General features: G+C 38.2%; 1 protein-coding gene across 1 annotated transcript in view; it reads left to right on the top strand.

Annotated features, from left to right (window-relative positions):
* The window catches only part of CD96 (CD96 molecule), a 90,329-nt gene that overhangs the window by 44,921 nt on the left and 25,131 nt on the right, over window positions 1–20,277 (top strand). Inside the window, exon 8 of the mRNA XM_059388132.1 lies at window positions 6,224–6,316. Within this exon, the coding sequence (XP_059244115.1) occupies window positions 6,224–6,316 (93 nt within the window). The remainder of the gene's footprint in view (window positions 1–6,223; window positions 6,317–20,277) is intronic.

Here is a 20,277-nt window from a genome sequence, read left to right as displayed (position 1 = left end):
TGAGGAGCAGGTGCCATTCTGAATCTGGGACAGTGGCATCGTTCTTATAATACTGCACAAGCTTCTCCCTGTGAACTCTGAGTTAATCATTCAGAAGTGGTCGTGGATTTACACTGGAACATCCATACTTAGTTTTGTCTAGTTCCTTCAGAGATAAATGCACGTCCTTTCTAGAAGGCTGGACACAGTTAAGGTCTACAGTCTTAGAATAGGGTAAAGGTGACTGGTTCTCATGTGGATTTGCCAGTAACTTTGACAGACTCTAAGAACATGAGCTAACACCCAAACAACCTTAAATTCCTAAATCCCATCACAGAACCATGTTTAAAATTCCAATCTTTCCTGACATTAAAACTGAGTTTTTCTTGGTTTAAAGGTTTTATTTTATTTTATTTTCTTAGAGAAGTTTTAGGTTGACAGCAAAAGAGGAAGGTGCAGAGATTTCCTATATACCCTCCCCCACATAGTACATTCTCCCTCGCTATCAGCTTGACTCAAGACAAAGGTTCATTTGTTACAACTGATGAACCTACACTGACACATCATAATAACACAAAGTCCATAATTTACTTTGGGATTCACACTTGGTATTGTATATTCTATGGGTTTGAACAAATGTACTATGACATGTACCTGCCAGTAGTTTCAAACAGCCTTAAATTTTCTCACCCTAAAAATCCTTTTGCTCCTCCTATCCATCCTTTACCCCAACTCCAATCCCTGGCAACCACTGATTTTTTTTTTTTTGTAGGCTTTACAATTTTGCCTTTTCCAAATGTCATATAGTCGGAATCATACCGTATGTAGCTTTCTCAGATTGGCTTCTTTCATTTCATAATGTGTATTTAGGGTTCTTCAGTGTTGTCTTATGGCTTGGCAGCCTATTTTTTTAATAGTACTGAATACTATTCAATTTTATACATGGAGCAGTTTATATATTTGTTCACCTACTGAAAAACATTTTGGTTGCTTCCAAGTTTGGGCAGTTATGAATAAAGCTGCTGTGAAGATCCATGTGGAGGTTTTTGTGTGGGCACGAGTTTTCAGCTCCTTTGAGTGAATACAAAGGAATAAAATTGCTGGACTGCAGGTAAGAGTATGTTTAGGTTTGGGTTCACTCTCTTCCAAGGTGACAGTACTATCTTGCGTTCCTGCCAGCAGCGAATGAGAGTTCCTGTTGCTCCACATCTTCTCCAGCATCAGTGTTATGGATTTGGGCCATTCTCATAGCTGTGCAATGATATCTCATTGTTGTTTGAATTTGCATTTCTCTGATGACATATTATGCGAATCATCTTTTCATATGCTTATTTGCCATCCATTTATCTTCTTTACTGAGGTGTCTATGAAAGTCTTTGGCCCATTTTAAAATCAGGTAGGTTGTTATCTTACCGTTGAGTCTCAAGAGTTCTTTGTATTTTTCGAATAATAGTCCTTTACCAGTTGAATCTTTTGCAAATATTTTCCTCCCAATCTGTGGCTTGTCTTCACATTTTCTTGAGCTAAGCTAAGTCCTAAGATAAGAAAATAATAACTAATTTTAGGATAATAAGGAAGGGCACTGATCCTGATTCCCAAAGCATACCACAATTCCAGCTTTACAGGACAGCCCTTGATCTAGTATAATTTTAGGTTCTGAGCAAATGGTTATTTTTACATTGTCAAATGAATTTTTAGCCCTTATGATCAAATATTAAAACCAATAAATCCTGAAGAGTGCAGTTTCCCAAAATTACAGCTTACATTCTAGTCACATTCTAGCATGGATCTTTGGGAATGATTTAGAAGATATAGCAGAGACTCTGTAAAGCAGTGTCATCACTGGATCACACTCCCTTACTTGTTTTAAGTTCTGAAACACTTTCTTCCAAACGTACTTTCTGCTCATGGTAGTACTGCTGGGTGCTTTATGAACACTGGGAAAACTTCTGATGCTTTGTGCAACAGTTATTGCTTTATCAAGCCATTACTGTTGATAGATATTGAGATGAAAATACAAGACAAAAATCTAAAGTGGAGAAATTCTGAGAATATTACAGAGCAAAAAGGAGATTTAGTAAGAGAAGCTTTTGCTGCCCTTTGTTCCCAAAGAAGAGTTGGAAGCCTGCAAGCTAATAGTCCCCTGAGACGGTCCCTTCCCCACCTACCTCACAGTCTCCCCGGAATTTCAAATGCTCAGTGATTCTTATTCTAGTAAACTTGGAAAAGGGGAGGGATCAGGGTCGGGTGATCAGTGGCTCATCAAGCAGCCATGGAGTACCAGGGCCTGCAGATTCCTGTGACTCAACAATAAATACATTTTTTTAAAAGATCCTTTCCAAAATATCCTACCCTGCTGTTACCAAACCCCAAGTTTGGCTGCCCCTTGCTCAATAGGCCAATACTCAAAAGAGAGTTTGGGGTTGGCTTGGGTGGCTCAGTCCAGTAAGCGGTTGCCTTTGGCTCAAGTCATAATCAATCCCAGGGTGCTCGGTGGAGTCCGGCATCAGGCTCCTTGCTTAGCAGGGAACCTGCTTCTCTCTCTGCCTTCTCTGCATGCCACTCCCCCTGCCTGTGGGCTCTAACAAATACATAAAATCTTAAAAAAAAAAAAAAAAAAAAAAAAAGAGTTTTGCCTAGAAAGGAATATGAGCTTTATTCAAGAGACTGGCCACCTGGGGAGAAGGTGGAGTCTTGTCCAAAGGCTTTCTCCCTGGTCCGGGAGTTTTTAAAGGGGTTCAGGGCAGTTAGTTGGTAAGGGAATGTAGTGCTCTGTAACATTTCTTGATGATATGATATCTTGGTGTTACCAGCTAGAGACCTTATCTCAGTGCTGGAGGGTTGTGCAAGGGGGTCTGCTTCCTGTTTCAAGAGGTGTAGGAGTGCTCTGTTCTTTCTAGGAAAGAATGAATGCAAGATCTATAGCTATTCAAAGGAAAGTTAATCCATCACATGACCTAAGGGCATTTGATAAAGTTCAAAGACTACTAGGTTAACAGGAGGGACCAAGGTAGTTTGCTTCACTGCTACCCTGGTTTACCAGAATGTCTAAAGTTCTAGCACTGTTGGGTCAACTTTTTTGGCATATACAGAGTTGCCTTGTCTTATTTTGTTTTGTTTTGAGGTGGAGGTGAGTTTTTTTTCTTTATTTTAAAACAAAAGTTGAGTGCAAATACCCCCTGGGGTGGGTAATGTCCTCGCTGTCATAAGCTGTTATTCATCGTTAAATGGCTTTCCATTTGGGATAGACAGAGATTTAGGGGTTGATGAGTCATGTCTGTTTGAGGGTGCACGTGTATTTTGGAATATGGAGAAAGGATCAGAAAGGGATATCTCAATAGTGCGGCAAGAGAACAACTGAATATTGAGGCAGAATATGCCAAATCCTTCCTATTTCATGATTTTTCTCATACCCTGTCTGATCCTAGGGATCCTAAGGGTATCAGTTAAGGACTTTAATATATACAGAAATCACCCAAGAATCTTGTTAAAAAGAAGATTCTGATTCACTAAGTTGAGCTGGAGGGGGAGGGCCAGAGATTCTACGTTTCTAAACACGCTCCTAAAAGAAGCCATGGACTACATTTTCACAAGCAAGGATCTAGGAAGATCTGAAGTTTGGTTCATTTCTAGATGGACCAGTTAAGTGCTAATCCAAGCTCTGAGGAAGGCCTAGAACTGACCAGCTGCCCTGTGGGCCAGACAAACACCTGGCCACTATTAACCATGAAGGTGGTCCTGAGCGTCCTGCCAGGTCTGCAGAGGAGACACACTCAGGAGCAGATGAAGTTGCTTTAGGCCAGCAGCTTCATCCCTTAGAACCGGTTGCCAAATGTGATGGTCTGAAAACCGACTGACAGGCTTCTGCTAAATTCTGCTTTTGACTTTTGGGAAATAGTTTTGTTGTTTTGTTTCGATTTCCCGTTAGGTTTTAGCCACTTCTTTCTACACCCTCTGAGTTTTGTTTTGACCAAAGCAGAGCTTCTACTTTACAGGACAATCTGAAACCAGAAGGGCTTTTTTTTTTTTTTTTTCTGGCTGCAGGTTTCATGTTGAAAGCCATGCATCATTTTTGTTACAGGGCAAAGAGTTCATCTTTAAATACAAATCTTGCAGTGGCAACTTCCTAATACACTGTAAGGATATGTGTGCTGAGAAGCCCTCAGATTACAAAGCCATGTGGTGTTAAACATGGCAGAATAATATCTTAAAATAGAAATAGTCAGTAAATGAAAAATAAATGTTTCCCTTTGCAGAAATCTAGGATTAAGCATAACCTATCAACATCTTCTTTTCCAGAAGTCAGCAAACATGTTCTGTTTTTATCTGCCTGATAGTAAATATTTTATGCTTTGTGGACCGTATGGTCTCTATCGCAGTTACTCAGCTCTGCCATTGTAGTACAAAAACAGCCATAAACCATTACATAAACAAATGGACATGGCTGTGTTCCCATGAAACTTTATTTACAAACGCAGGCGATGGGTGGAATTTGATTTGTGGGCCGTAGTTTGCCACCCTCTGTTCCACTCAGTCTACAGAGCAAAACACCAAGGCATTCTTTTTCCAGGCCCATGCTTACTAAGGTTACTGCTTTGGCAGATGATGCTCATTATGCACCAGCCATCAGATAGGCACTTAAAGTTGGTCTTCTCTCTTTCAATGTTTAGAATGAATCCATATGCATTCATTCATCCACTTGCATTTGCCAGGAACCAGAAATACCATGAGGAGCAACACAGTCACTTCTCTTGAGGGGTATACTGATGATGTAGAGTACTAAGGTCCCTGCTAAGGTAAACATTAGGACTCTGAGCACATCACAAAGATCCCTGGGATTCTTCAAGTTTCAGATGGTACATACAAGGCTGTTTGCAATGGGAAAGTATAAGGAAACAGCATGCACACAAAGCAAGAATCCACAGAGATCAGGTTGAAATATCACCCCTTGGATTGAGTGGATGATTTGAGTTGTAAAAGATGATAGGCAGCATCGGGAAATGAAGTGGGGAATGGAACAGGGGGAGGAAAATAATGATCAGATTTGAATGTCATGCTGAAGTGTTCAAATATGTTTCAGGTGGGATGGGTGGAAGAAAATGGTCATTCCACTAGTCTATTTGTATGCTCTCAGGTAACTTTCTACCCATCCCACACCTACTTCCTCAGAGCTTAATAGCAAGGGATCATTTATATGATAACAAGTCAGAGCCAGCTGTAAACATCACCTACAGCCAACAGCAACAACACTACCAACACTGAAAATAAAACACAGATACATCTTGATTACAAAACACAGATCCCTTCCAATGTGCTATGTGCTATCAGGTGACACAATTTATAGAATATATTCTTTTCTCTTAAAGTAAATTATAGAACAGAACCAATAGTATAATTTATAATTAAATGTCCAAGTAATTGACACAGCTCATCAGATGTGTGACACTCTACCCAATGTCATTATATCTAGAAAGTTGCAAAATTCCCTCGCCTCAAAATCATTTAACCATATTTAACCCTGACCTTCCTAAAGTCAGTAGATCCTTCTGGCATTTGTAGATTGTTTTATACTGTTAGTAGGACTATTTTACAGTTGAATAGTGGGAGCTTTAAGGAACCGATATAAATGTATTATATGATAAAACAATATATTCTAGTCTCTCTTTCATCCCTACCTGCTCCCCACACACACAGAGAGAAAAGTTATAACCAGATGAAAATTTTCTGACAAAAACAGGCATTTTAAAAATGGGAGTAATAATACCATTAATCTTAGGCTCATTGATGTTACTTCCGGTTGGATAGTTACATCATTGTAACTATTGGCAAGAGTTTCTACTCTTGCCAATCTAATTTTACAGGCTTACAGATTTGTAGATTGTATGATTACTTTGCAAATACTTTGAAATATTAGCTGCTATAGTTGTTTTACCAGTGCTTGGTTAAATGTTATTTTAACACCAGGAAGCTTCTCCTGACTTCCCAATATCAGCCGGTGCCCTTTCTTTGCAACCCCGTGGTGCCCTACACTCAACACAGTGCCTGGCTCCCTGCCTGTTACCTAGGGTCTGGTCCGTAAAGGCAGCCTGATGTCCTCCACCACAATGTCCCACAGCCTTAATGTAACAGACCTTCAATAACGATTTCTGAGATAATGGATAAAGTTGTGGGGAAAATTAGGTCAGCACATCATCTTTCTATTACAATATTTTGTTCATCATCATTATCCATTTCATCCTTTCAGGCTCAGTGAACCCTTCCATAGGTCCTCTGCATGATGTTGTCACATCAACCATTGGCACCCAACCTTCTCCAGTCAACAGCAGGTCTCCTACAAGTAAGAATGTTTTCAGTCTTACTTTCTTTTTTTTTTTTAATTCTTTTTTTTTTTTATTTGAGTGTAGTTGACACACAATGTTATATTAGTTTCAGGTGTACAATATAGTGATTCAGCTCCTGTTATGATGTGCTCAGCACAATGGTAGCCACTTGTCTGTCACCATACAACACTGTTAAAATACAACACTGACTATATTCCCTATGCTGTGCCCTTCATCCCATGACCTACTTCTTCTATAATTAGAACCCTGTATCTCCTCTCGTCTTCACCAGTTCTGCCCATTCCCACCCCCTTCACCTTTGGCAACCATAAGTTTGTTCTCTGAATTTATAGGTCTGATTTGTCCTGGTTGTTTATTTATTTGTGTTTATTTTTAGAGTCCACATATAAGTGAAATCATATGGTATTTATCTTTCCCTGTCTGACTCATTTCATGTAGCGTAATAGCCCCAAGCTCTATCCATGTGGCCGCAAATAGCACAAACTCATCCTTTTTTAAGGATGCATAATAGTCCATCTTCCTTATCCACTCCTCTATTGAGTAGACCCTTGGGTGGCTTCCATATCTTGGCTACTGTAAATAATGTTGTAATAAACATATGGGTGCCTATCGTATATTTTTTAAATTCATGTTTTCATTTTCTTTGGGTAAATACACAGTGGTGAAGTTATTGGATTATATGGTACTTCACTTTTTATTTATTTTTTCATACTATTTTTCCATAGTAGCTGTATTCTCACAAAGGTTCTTTTTTCTCCATATCTTCTCTGGCATTTGTTATTTCTTGTCTTTTTGATTTTGCCATTCTGACAGGAATAAGGTGATATCTCAGTGTGTTTTGTTTTTTTTTTTTAAGATTTAATTTATTTATTTGACAGAGAGAGATCACAAGGAGGCAGAGAGGCAGGAAGAGAAAAAGAGGGAAGCAGGATCCCTGCTGAGCAGAGAGCCCAATGTGGGGCTCGATCCCAGGACCCTGAGATCATGACAAAGGCAGAGGCTTAACCCACTGAGCCATCGAGGCACCCCTCAGTGTGGTTTTGATTTGCATTTTCCTGTATGTCTCCTGTAGAAAAAAAATATGAAATTTTCATATTTGCAGCTTCTCTGCCCATTTTTTTAAATTGGATTGTTTGGTTTTTTGGTATTGAATTGTATAAGTTCTTTATTTTATTATTTATGTTTTATTTTAGTTCCAGTTAGTTAACATATAGTGTTATATTAATTATAGGTGTACAATACAGTCATTCAACAATTCCATACATTATCTGGTGCTCATCATCTCATCATGACAAGTGCACTCCTTAACCCTCATCACCTATTTCACCCATACCCCCACCCCCGCCCCTCTGGTAACTAACATCAGTTTTTCTCTATAATTAAGAGTCTGTTTCTTAATTTCTCTCTCTCTCTTTCTTTTTCTCTCTGCTCATTTGTTTTGTCTCTTAAATTCCACATGAGTGAGATCATATAGTATTTGTCCTTCTCAGACTTATTTTGCTCAGCATTGTACTCTTTAGCTGTGTCCATGTTGTTGCAAATGGCAAGATTTCATTCTTTGTTATGACTGAATAACATTCCATTGTATAGATATAAATATAGTTATAGATAGAATAATAGACATCACATCTTCTTTATCCATTCATCTGGATAAATGGAAATTTGGCTGCTTCCATAGTTTGACTATTATAAATAACACTACCAACATGTATCCCTTTGAATTTGTGTTTTTTGTGGAGTTTTTTGGTAAATACCCAGTAGCACAATTATTGGATCATAGGGTAGTTCTCTTTTTAAATTTTTGAGGAACCTCCATACTGTTTTCCAGAGCAGCTGCACCAGTTGCAACAGTACATGAGGGCTCCTTTTTCTCCACATCCTTGCCAACATTTACTGCTTCTTGTGTTTTTGATTTTAGCCATTCCGTTGAGTGTAACGTGTTGAGCATCTTTCCATATATCTCTTAGCCACCTGGATGTCTTCTTTGGAGAAATGTCTGTTCATGTCTTCTGCTGATTTTTTTATTGGATTTTTATTTTGGGGGTATTGAGTTTTATAAGTTCTTTAAATATTTTGGCTATTAGCCTCTTATTGGATATATAGTTTGCATATATATCTTCTGCAGATATCTTCTCCCATTTGGTAGGTTGACTTTTTGTTTTATTGATAGTTTCCTTTGTTGTGCAAAAGGTTTTTATTTTCATGTAGTCTTCTAGGATTTTTATGGTTTTAGGTCTCACATTTAGGTCTTCAATTCATTTTGAGTTTATTTTTGTGTATGGTGTTTGAAAATAGCTCAGTTTCACTCTTTCACATGTAGCTCTCCAGTTTTCCCAGCACTATTTGTTGAAGAGATTTTTTTCCCATTGTATATTCTTGTCTTCTTTGTCATAGATTAATTGACCATGTAAGCATGGATTTATTTCTGAGCTTTCTATTTTGTTCCACAATCTGTGTGTCTGTTTTTTTTTTTTTTAAGATTTTATTTATTTGTTTGACAGAGAGAGATCACAAGTAGGCAGAGAATCAGGCAGAAAGAGAGGGGGAAGAAGGCTTCCTGCTGAGCAGAGAGCCCAATGTGGGGCTAAATCCCAGGACCCTGGGATCAGGACCTGAGCTGAAGGCAGAGGCTTAACACACTGAGCCACCCAGGCACCCCTATGTGTCTGTTTTTGTGTCAGTATCATACTGTTTTGATTATTATAGCTTTGTAGTATATCTTAAAATCTGGAATTGTGATACTTCCAGCTTTGTTCTTAAGATTGTTTTTGGCTGTTTTGGGGTCTTTTGTGGTTGCATGAAAATTTTAGTATTATTTCTTTTAGTTCTGTAAAAATGATGTTGGTATTTTGATAGGTATTGTACTGAATCTGTAAACTGAATTGAGTAGTATGGATATTTTAACAATATTAATTCTTCTGATCAATGAGCATAGGATGCTTTCCATTTATTTGTGTCATCTTTAGTTTGTTTCATCAGTATTTTATGGTTTTCAGAATACAGGTCTTTCACCTCTTAGGTTAAGCTTATTCTTAAGGTTTTTCTGGTTTTGTTTTTTATTTCTGTGCAATTATAAACAGAATTGTTTCTTAATTCTTCTTTTTGAGACTTCCTTATTAGTATATAGAAAAGCTACGGATTTCTGGGTATTAATTCAGTATCCTACAACTTTATTGAATTCATTTATTACTTCTAGTGATTTTTTGGTGGTGTCTTTAGGATTTTTTATATATTGTAGCATGTCATCTTCAATTAGTGACTACACTGTTTTATTTTCCATGAGCTATCAGTCTTTTAACCAAGCAGATTGATAAAACATTTTCAGAAAATCTGTATGGTTCACATTCTTTTATTACCTATAACATTTTAGGCAAATATATTAAGTACTATTCTTACAGCTTTAAAGAGTTAACATAGCTTCCAAAGCCCTTCACTTGAAACCCTGGCAAAATTAGGGTCAATAAATATTCAGTGAGAAATTTAAATTCTGTATTTATTATTAAATAGGTTAATAAATTGACAGTCTCCTCCACAACTGTGTTCTCAGTGGGGTGTTTAAGAAATTGGTTATAAATGGGCATCCTGTGGACCAGATGTAGTTAGATAGCTTTAAATTTAAATTTGTTCCAGTTCTTATTAATTTTGACAAAGTTGACTGGTGAGGACTGTGAATTCAGCCTCCCAGTGGCATTATTAATAATGAAGGCCAGGCTGGGTCAGTGTTACTCTGGCAAAGGGAGAGCAGTGACTTTCAGAAGGTCGCACTGATGCAAACAAATCATAAATTCCCATGCCTATAGCCTTTGTGTTTAACAAAGAACCATGGTTACCTTCTTTAGTGTATATATGTATATATCCTGTGCAAAGGAGAAGTACAGTTCTCATTTCTTATTTAATTAAAACTATCAATTTTAGCTCAAAATGAGAATGGAAAATGAAATAAACCAAAAGCAGTTAGGAGAAATGAACAATTCTTTCAGCCTGTACCCTTTGGCTCATAGCCTGCAGTCACTGTCACAGGTTGATACCTCTCAGAAAATGAAGTATGTGGCAGGGTGGGAAATGTCTGCCGATCACCCAGCAGAAATTTTACATTCATCTAATTTCTCCTAGTTCTTAATGTTTTGCAATTTTTATTGGAAGCTGCTTTTTCTTCCACTCCTAACTCATCATTCAGCTATAAACCTCAGTAGATTATGTTATCCTTCATTCAACAAATATTTGCACAGTCAAAAACAATACCTTAAATTTCTTTAGTACTGTACATATTATCCAGTTACCCAGCTCTCCCTAATCAATTATCCCCGACATTAGCAACTTTTAAAACATAAATTGTCTTACATGATTTTGGGGTCAGAAAGCCAGGAGCAGCTAAGCTGGATGGTATGTATCAGGTCTTTTCATGAGGTTAGAGTCAAATGGGGCTGGTTGTGGCTTCAGTTATCTGAAGGCTTGACTGGGGCTGAGGGTTCTGCTTCCAAGTCTGAGCATGTTGTCAAGAGGCCCTTGTCCCTCACCATATGGGCCTCTCCAGAAAGCTTCTCACATCGGAACAGCTGCCCTTGCTCAGACCAAGGAATTCAAGAAACAGAGTAACCGGGGCGCCTGGGTGGCTCAGTGGGTTAAGCCGCTGCCTTCGGCTCAGGTCATGATCTCAGGATCCTGGGATCGAGTCTGGCGTCGGGCTCTCTGCTCAGCAGGGAGCCTGCTTCCCTCTCTCTCTCTCTCTGCCTGCCTTTCCATCTACTTGTGATTTCTCTCTGTCAAATAAATAAATAAAATCTTTAAAAAAAAAAAAAAGAAAAAAAAAGAAACAGAGTAACCAAGACAGAAGTTGCACTGCTGTTTTATTGCATGCATCACTTTGCTTTATTAGAAGCGAGTCACTAAGTCCAGCTCAGACTCAAGAGGAGAATAAGGGTCCACTTCTTGAAGGGAAGAGTATTAAAGAACCTGTGGACAAATTAAAACTACCATATCCTGTCATTTAGAAAATATTTGCACATAAAATGCAATACAGCTTGATCTTTATTATGGGAGGTAGACAGAGCAAGCATTATCATCCCCATTTTCCAGATGAAGTCATTGGGATGAAGTCACTGAGATGACCACACAACTAGTAAGTGGCAAAGTTAGTATTCACACCAAAGTCTTTGGACTCAAATCTAGTTCTTGCCACATTTGATACCAGGGTTTCTCCAATTGGCCTAAACACTTTGTGAGGACAGGGGACGTATACCCAGCATGGAGTAGATGCACAAAAGTACTACTTGAATGGAGCACTGGGTCTGGTGCATAAACAATGAATTCTGTTACACTGAAAAGAAATTAAATTTTAAAAATGAGGGGGAAAAAAGTACTAGTTGAATAAAAGAATTAAGGAGAATACTGCTCCTTCACTATATAAGTGTCATTTAATATACTCCATGATGTCTTTAGCAAGAGATGATAATTTATTTCTGCCTTCAAAATGGTTGTGGTGTACTTGGAAAGAGATTATATCTGCCCACAAAAATGATAATTCAAAAATAGTATAGTGAAAGGTGCTGCATCTTTTAGAATTAAAATACTCAGGGAGAGGTACAGACCAGCAAATTTTTGACTTTGAGTAAGAAGATGTCCCTGTGGGTTCTTGGAGCCAGGAAATGTAACCAAAGAGAGGAAATAAGATGACTGACCTTTTAAGTATGTGTTGCATTTATTTGACTCAGTTGAGAGCTTGAAAAAAATTCTAAGCAAAGAGAGCAAAGTGAGTAATTTGTGCATTGGCAAGAATGTTTGTGGGAATTTGAGAAAATATTAGGAGATAAGTTTAGGTCAGGGGATGGGATTATGTAGCATAGAAGCAGGGAAGAAGATTGGAAAATGCAGAATAAAGAAAGTGTTAAGTTCCAGCCCAAGAATTCTCAGTGTTATCCCTTAGGAAATGGGATTGGGAGCCCAGTAAATATTTTTTAGAAAAGAAGTGACATAATTAATTTACCAAATATTTATTAAGCCATGACTACATACCAGGTGTTCTTCCAGGTACTGAGAATCCGACAAGGACCAAAAAAGAAAACAATTATGCCCTTATGATACTAACCTTCTACCAGCTGAAAGCAGAAATGAGTTTCTCATACCGAGTTTTTCACAGGGTTAGTTGATATACATTAAATGCATCCATCAGACCAAATACCATTCTTATTTCTGTGAAGAAATTCAAGAAAAGAAAAAGAACATTTGTTACCTTAAGGAGGCTGCAATATAAAATACCTCTAGTATTAGACAGGAAAAGAGAATATAATCAAATGAACATACTTGTTAAAAAGCAAGAAGAAAATCTGATCTACTCTCATGCTAAAGTGATATGGTTGGGAAATTTCTGGAGAGTCACAAGAGCTCCTTAAAATAAGATCCTACCACACTGAACCACAGGACTGTTGTAGATCAGTGGTTCTCAGCAGGGAAACTTGGCCGCCCCCCTCCCAGGGACATTTGGCAGTGTCTGGGGACATTTTTGTTTGCCACAATTGGCGGGGAGGGTGCCACCTGCCAAAGCCAAGGATGCCACATGTTATACAGCACAGGACAGGATGGCCTCCACAACAAAAAATTACCTGGTCGAAAATGTCAGTGGTGCTGAGATTGAGAAACCATTTTAGATCAAGGCTCAGGTATGAGAATAGCTGTTTCTCACTTTACAAAATCTGGACCTCTGTCAAAAGAGTAACAAATTGTGTTTGGAACAATTTTCAGTCTAAGATGTCAAAAAATGTTAAATCAGTGGCTCTTTTAGGCTAAACAAAACTTATTTTCTTAGAAGAAACACTGAATTACAGCTGAAAAATCCAAATTTTGTCTTGGTAATCTGGAGGGTCATTGTGAAATCACATGATGACTGGCTGCCTTATGTCTCAGAAGCTAAAAGGATTCACCTTTTGTGTTCTTTTAAGAAAAGAAACAAGATGGAACATGTCATGGAGACCAGCTTCAAAAGGCTGTGGTTTCATTCCAAATTCTACTATGGAATGCACTGTATAATTCAGTCCTAATTATTAAGCTACATGTCTTGCTGCAAACATCCAGTTTGTATTTTTTTTCTTCCTCAGCTTAAGGATTTTTTTTTTTTTTTTTTTTTTTTGATGAATGTAAGATAACGCAAACAATGTTCTTTGATTAGAGAAGGAGAGCCTGGTAACAAACTGCAGGAGTTACCCAGGGAGCCCGGCACAATTCAGCCTGAACTGATGGGTGTTTTCTGAGTCCCTGCTGCATGTGCAGCACTGTCCTAGGAAAAGACATGAGGCTGACAAGCTAAATAGGGAGACAAGGCAACCTGATGGGGTGGAACAATCAGACACCTGACCAGTCTCAGTCTCACGTTGCCTTAAGGCAGTACTTAACTCAGGTGCTCCCGGTGCTCTGAGTAGGGAACTATGCCTTCGAACTCTGGCTTTGAACTGGCTTCAGGGTGTGTGACTAAAAGAACAGGCCTCAAAAATGCCAGCCCCAATGGTGGCAATCATCCAAGACATTTATTCATTCAGCAAATACACATTGAGTGCCTAAAAGGTGCCAGGAACTTAAGAGGTGTTGGGATACAACAACGAACAAGACAAGCAGGACCCCAGTTACACAGAGCTCGCATTTCTAGCACAATCAACTTGCCTACTTTCCCATTTCACTGTCTACCAGCCCACAGGCCTTTGGGCTCTGCCTCAGATTTTTGTCTGCATATGAACCCTTGGACTTGATGGTGTTGGTTTTGATATTTAGCTAATATCAAAAGCTTTAGCTTCTCTGAAGCTTCAGCCAATCTCCACAGTCTAGATTCTTTCTACTCCTGAACACTTCAGATAAAATATCAGGTCCAGTCTGACCCTAACCATTGGCTAGCTCTACAAGTAAGGACGCTTAGTGCTCAGTAGGTGGGGATCAGAGACTGAGGGGTACAGACTAAAGGAAGCAGCTGCCTACGGGAAGCAACAAAACTGATTTATGAGAAAGCATGTCAGAATGGCTGGGGGAATTACACTGGAAGATATCCCATTGGACAAGATTGTCAAATGGAAATAACAGTGGGGAGCAGAAGTATCGAGTATTGCTTATCTAGTCTTCCCTCTTCGGAACAAGGTAGCTGTGGAAAAAAAGCTATTGGCTGGCCTATTCTTGCATTCATTTCATAAATTACTAAGTATCTGTAATCACACCACACAACATGTAATGAGCTCTGTCCTTCTTACTGTCCTTTCCCCCCGGGGGTGTGGGGGTGGTCCTGAAAATCCTTTCCAGACCAGTAATCCGGCAATACACATTGCCGTAGCCATTCAGTGAGCACATGTTCCTCAAATAATCTGCCTCCCATGGGCAGACAGTCTTGGGCAGAGATCAAGATTTCACACCATATATTTCCTTTATGCTGGTCTGAAGGTCAATATCCCTCTAATCCTGACATCAGGGATTGGCGAACCGGCGCAGATGTGTTTAGATGTAGTTGACGGCCTATATTCTTTTAAGTGCGGCAGCTAATGTCATTATGGGCTTAGAGGTTCTTTGAGCTGCAGGTGAATCGATGGAATACAGTTTACACATTTGCCAAGGAAGCTGGGTGGCTATGTGGGTAGACAGTATTTCAATAGGTGGAAGGTCAAGTAAAAATATTACTATTTGAAGAAATAAATTAAATTCCAGGTTCAGTTTTACATGGAAATAAGGCAAAGTCTTGAACAATTGAGCTTGACAAACCAGATCACTCTGACAGCAGCAACCTGAACGTACAAATAACTTTTACCTTTATGTTTAGTTGAATAATTGAGCTGAACTGAGTACATTAGCAAAACAAAAACAAAAAAAAAAAAAAGGAATTTTCTTTTCCCCATGATTAACTCCAGATGAGCTCTCTTGAATAATTTCTCCTTAGCCTCTATAGGCTTTTTCTCGTGATTTTCATATAATAAATGTTGTCTGGTCCCTTTCAGATTCAAGAATGGACTTGTGTCAATAATTAAAAAGGCTTGTCAAATGTAATGTCAAAACTTGGAAAAAATTAATTTGATCCAGAACTGTCCCCCACTCTTCTACCAACCACATGTGGGTGTACCTCAGCTGAAGCAGCTGGGGATGGAAGGTTGTGTGCTTCATGTCTGTGGGGGTTGGGGTGGAAGAAATGTCCTGGCTCAATCCTCTCCTGCACTCCTGCTTATTGGTTTGGACCTCTCTTTTGGGGTCATATCATGTGGAAGAGAGGAGAGAGGTAGGTAAGAAAAGACCTTCCTTATCAGGCTGACTGTAATCTGACCTAAGTGCCCTCTAGATGGGGTGAATAAAAAATGTGCCATCTTGACCTCATGGGGCACTCTGGCAGATTTCTCAGAAGTCTGCGACTGGCCTGTAGCTATTGTTCCCTTGATGCAGGCCATGTTTCTCCTCCAGTGTTCTGTTTATTATCCCCCTACAGCTTATAAGCTTCCAGAGTTCTGTCCTCTTAGGAGCTTTTTCTTCCGTAGATATTCTTCCTGGGTGAGATGTCTTTTCATGGCACCCTGTTTTGCATGGGAAAACATGCACTTTGGCCTCCTATTTGGGGGGAAGTGCTTTTCTTCTCCAATATGGCCATTCAACTCTTCTAGTCAAGCATAGGTTCCCAACGTAGCTTAAGTTAAGCACTAGTTCTCTTCATCCCAAATGCCAGGACACATAAGCCAATAACTCTGAGTGGTTCTCTTGAAACCACACTTCACTTGGGCTAAGGCAAGTCCCTCCATGAGAGGGGACCTGACTCTAAGCACACTGACAACTCTCTTTTAAAAAAATCCTCACTTGGGGTTCTTGCCCCTTACATAGTCTTGAGGTTGAGTGATGATGATAGGCCACCCCACATGGCCTTCACAGGTGGTCTAGACTTCTGCTTTCTGCTTTAGAAGTGAGGATGACTTGCCCTATAATATCATTATTAACCTTTGGAACCTCATCTAAAATAAAAGTACAAAGAGCTCCATTTGAAAATTCTGTTCTGTATTATCCATTAAAATTCAGCTTTTAAAAGAAATTCAGTGAGACTAACAATGATCTATCCAAAAAGGAAATCAAGAAAACAGTCCCATTTATAATAGAATCAAAAGGACTAAAATACTTAAGAATAAATTTAAGTGAGGAAGTAAAAGACCCATATACTGAAAACCAAAAACATTGATGAAAGAATTTGAAGGAGACACAAACAAATAGACATCTGATGCTCATGGATTGGAAAAATTAATATAGTTAAATTTTCCATGCTGCTCAAAATGATATGCAGATTTAGTATAGTCCCTATCAAAATTCCAATGGCATTTTTCACAAAAATAGAAAAACAATCATAAAATTTATAGTCACAAAAGATACCATATAGCCAAAGCAATTTTGAGAAAACAGAGTTGGAGGCCTCACACTTCCTGATTTCTCACTGTACTACAAAGCTGTAGTAATCAAAACAGTATGGTACTGGCATACATTCAGACACATAGATCAATAAAACAGAATAGAGAGCCCAGGAACAAACTCAAGCATATATGGCCAACTAGTTTTTACAAGGGTCCCAAGAATACACATGGAAAAGGATAGACTTTTCAATAAATGGTGTTGGAAAACTAAATATCAATTTGCAGAAGAATGAAATTATCTTACAGCATACACAAAAATCTCCTCAAAATAGGGTAAAAACTTAAACACAAGACCTGAAAGTATAAAACTCCTAGAAGAACACATAGGGGAGAAGCTCCTTGACATTGGCCTTTGCACTATTTTTAGATATGACACCAAAGCTTGGACAACAAAAGCAAAAACAAATAAGTGTACTATATCAAACTAAAAAACTTCAGTATAGCAAAAGAAAGAAACAACAAAATGTAAAGGCAACCTATACATTGGGAGAAAATATTTTTAAGTCATATCTGATAAGGGGCTAATATCCAAAATATATAAGGTACTCACTCATTCAACTCAATAGTAAAACAAGAAACAACTCATTAAAAATGGGCAAAGGACCCAAATAGACATTTTTCCAAAAGAGACAAAAAAAATAGCCATCAAATACATGAAAAGAACCTCAACAGCACTAATCATTAGGGAAATGCATATCATAACCACAATGAGATATCACCTCCTACCTTGTAGGATGGCTTTTACCGCAAAAATAAAAGATAAAAAGTGTTAGTGAGGATATGGAGAAAAGAGAACTCTTGTCACTCTTGGTAGGAATATGAATTTGTGCAGCCATTATGGAAAACAATATGAAAACCATTATGTTAAATGGTTTTTGAGGTTCATTGGAAAGGTATAAAAAAGAATACTGTATGATCCAATAATCTCTATTCTGGTTATATACACGAAGAAAAATCATGTACATCTTAGAGGGAAACAACATCTTCTATTGACAGAAGAATGGGTAAAGAAAGTGTGTGTGTGTGTGTGTGTGTGTGTGTGTGTGTGTGTGTAATTCAGTTTTAAAAAAGAAACAGATTTTGCCATTTGCAACAACATGGATGAACCTGCAAATCATTATACTAATGAAATGAGCCAGACACAGAAAAAGAAACCTGCATCTCATTTATAAGTAGAATTTAGAAGAGTGAAATACATGAAAGCAAAGAGTAGAACACTAGTTACTGGGGTGGAGAAGTGGAAAATCAGAGAGATATTGTTCAAAGGGTACAAAGTTGGAGTTATGTAAGATTGATAAGTCTGAAGATCTAATGTACAGCATGATGACTATAATGCTATATTATACTGTTGAATATATATATTATATATTATAATATATATAATACTATATTGAATGTTGAATATTTTCTAAGAGTAGATTTTAGGTGCTCTCATTGTACAAAAAAACAATGTTAACTATGTGAGGAGGGACATGTTAATTAGCTGACTGTACTAATCATTTGACTATGTATGTTTATATTGAATCATGTTGCACACCTAAAATATAGACACTTTTTATTTAAAACCTAAGGGACATAAAAACAAAGGGACATAAAAACAAAGATAAACTACTGATGCTACTTCAAAATAAAAATCTTCTGCACAGCCAAGAGTCAACAAAACTAAAAGGCAACCTACTGAATGGGAGAAGAGTTTTGCAAATGATATATCTGATAAAGGGTTAATATCCAAAATCTATAAAGAACTGATACAACTCAATACCAAAAAAAAAAAAACAAAAACAAAAAAAAAAACAACAACAAATAATCCAATTAAAATGGGCTGAAGACATGAACAGAGATTTCTCCAAGAAGTCATAGAGGGCCAACAGACACATAAAAAGATGCTCAACATTGCCACTCATCATGAGGGAAATTTAAATCAAAACTACAATGAGATATCACCTCATACCTGTTGGAATAGCTAAAATAAAAAACACAAGAAACATTGTTGATGAGAATGCAAATTGGTACATCCATTGTGGAAAACTCTATGGAAATTCTCCCTAAAATTAACAAACAAACAAACCAACCAACAAACTACCCTACAACCCAGGAATGGCACTATGAGGTATTTGCCAAAAAATACAAAAAACACTAATGCAGAGAGATACATGCATCCCTATGTTTATTGCAACATTATTTACAATAGCCAAAATATGAAAACAGCCCAAGTGTCCATCAAGAGAGGAATGGATAAAGAAGATGTGATGAATATCTTTTAGCCATAAGAAAGGATGAAATCTTGGGGCGCCTGGGTGGCTCAGTGGGTTGGGCCGCTGCCTTCGGCTCGGGTCATGATCTCAGAGTCCTGGGATCGAGTCCCGCATCGGGCTCTCTGCTGAGCAGAGAGCCTGCTTCCCTCTCTCTCTCTCTCTGCCTGCCTCTCCATCTACTTGTGATTTCTCTCTGTCAAATAAATAAATAAAATAAAATAAAAAAAAAAAAAGAAAGGATGAAATCTTGCCATCTGCAACAACATGGATGGAGCTAGAGTGTGTAATGTTGAGTGAAACTAGTCTGTCAGAGAAAGACAAATAACATATGATCTCACTCGTGTGGAATCTAAGAAACAAAACACATAAGCAAAGGAAATAACAGAGAGAGAGAGGCCGACCAAGAAATAGACTCTTAACTATAGGGAGCAAACTGATGATTACCAGAGGGGAGGGGAGAGAGTGGGGATGGGTGAAATAGACGAGGGAGTTTATCATCATTTATCACAATGAAAAAAAATAAAATGATAAAAAATTAAAATAACTTACTAAATAAAATAATTTTGTGAAAATGGATAGCCATGATGAAATGATGGCTTACCCATTGAGTTCATCCACAGAAAGCCGTAGTTCTTGGCAATAGTGAGATGGACTACTGAATAATTGGCCAGAGATGAGGATGCTTGAAGAAAATGGGGGAAAATAAGAGAAAGACGAAAAGAAAGGACATTAATATGGGTAGTTCCTTCCTCAATGAATTATTATGAGCAACAGAAGGGATTAGGCATGGAAAACACTTAAGTGTCAAATTGTTACACTGTAACTGTCCCCTTAAATCCCTTTGAAGATGGTAGGAACCTATGGTAGAAAACAGAGTGGTTGATTAAGTAACCAGTCTGTATAAGTTGTGCGCGTGTGTGTTTTAATAAAAAGAAATAATCTAGCCCTAGAATTATGTGTCTACTTCTACTTTCAGTGACTACTGGTATAAGTAAAACCCACCAGGTTCATGGTCACGTGAGGGGAGGAAGAACAGAAGTGAGGAAGGGCAAATAGCTACAAAGTTAGTCTGAAAGTTCACGTGTTGTATCCAGTTTCTTATATTTTCACTACTCTCTTTTTTTACTAACTTTGGTTTATGCTAATTGGCCTCCTCTCTGTTCCCACAGCATGAGGTGCCTCCACCTCAGGGCCTTTTTCCTTCTTCCCTCTGCCTGGAAAATTCTTTCCGCCCAAATCCACATGGTTCACACTCTCATCTCCGAATCTTTGTTCAGATGTCGTCTTCTCCATGGGACTGTT

Source organism: Mustela nigripes, chromosome 2, assembly GCF_022355385.1.
Source record: "Mustela nigripes isolate SB6536 chromosome 2, MUSNIG.SB6536, whole genome shotgun sequence".
Classification (NCBI taxonomy): Eukaryota; Metazoa; Chordata; class Mammalia; order Carnivora; family Mustelidae; genus Mustela; species Mustela nigripes.
The sequence above is the reverse complement of the archived record's forward strand: the minus strand, read 5'-3'. Positions and strand labels throughout refer to the sequence as shown.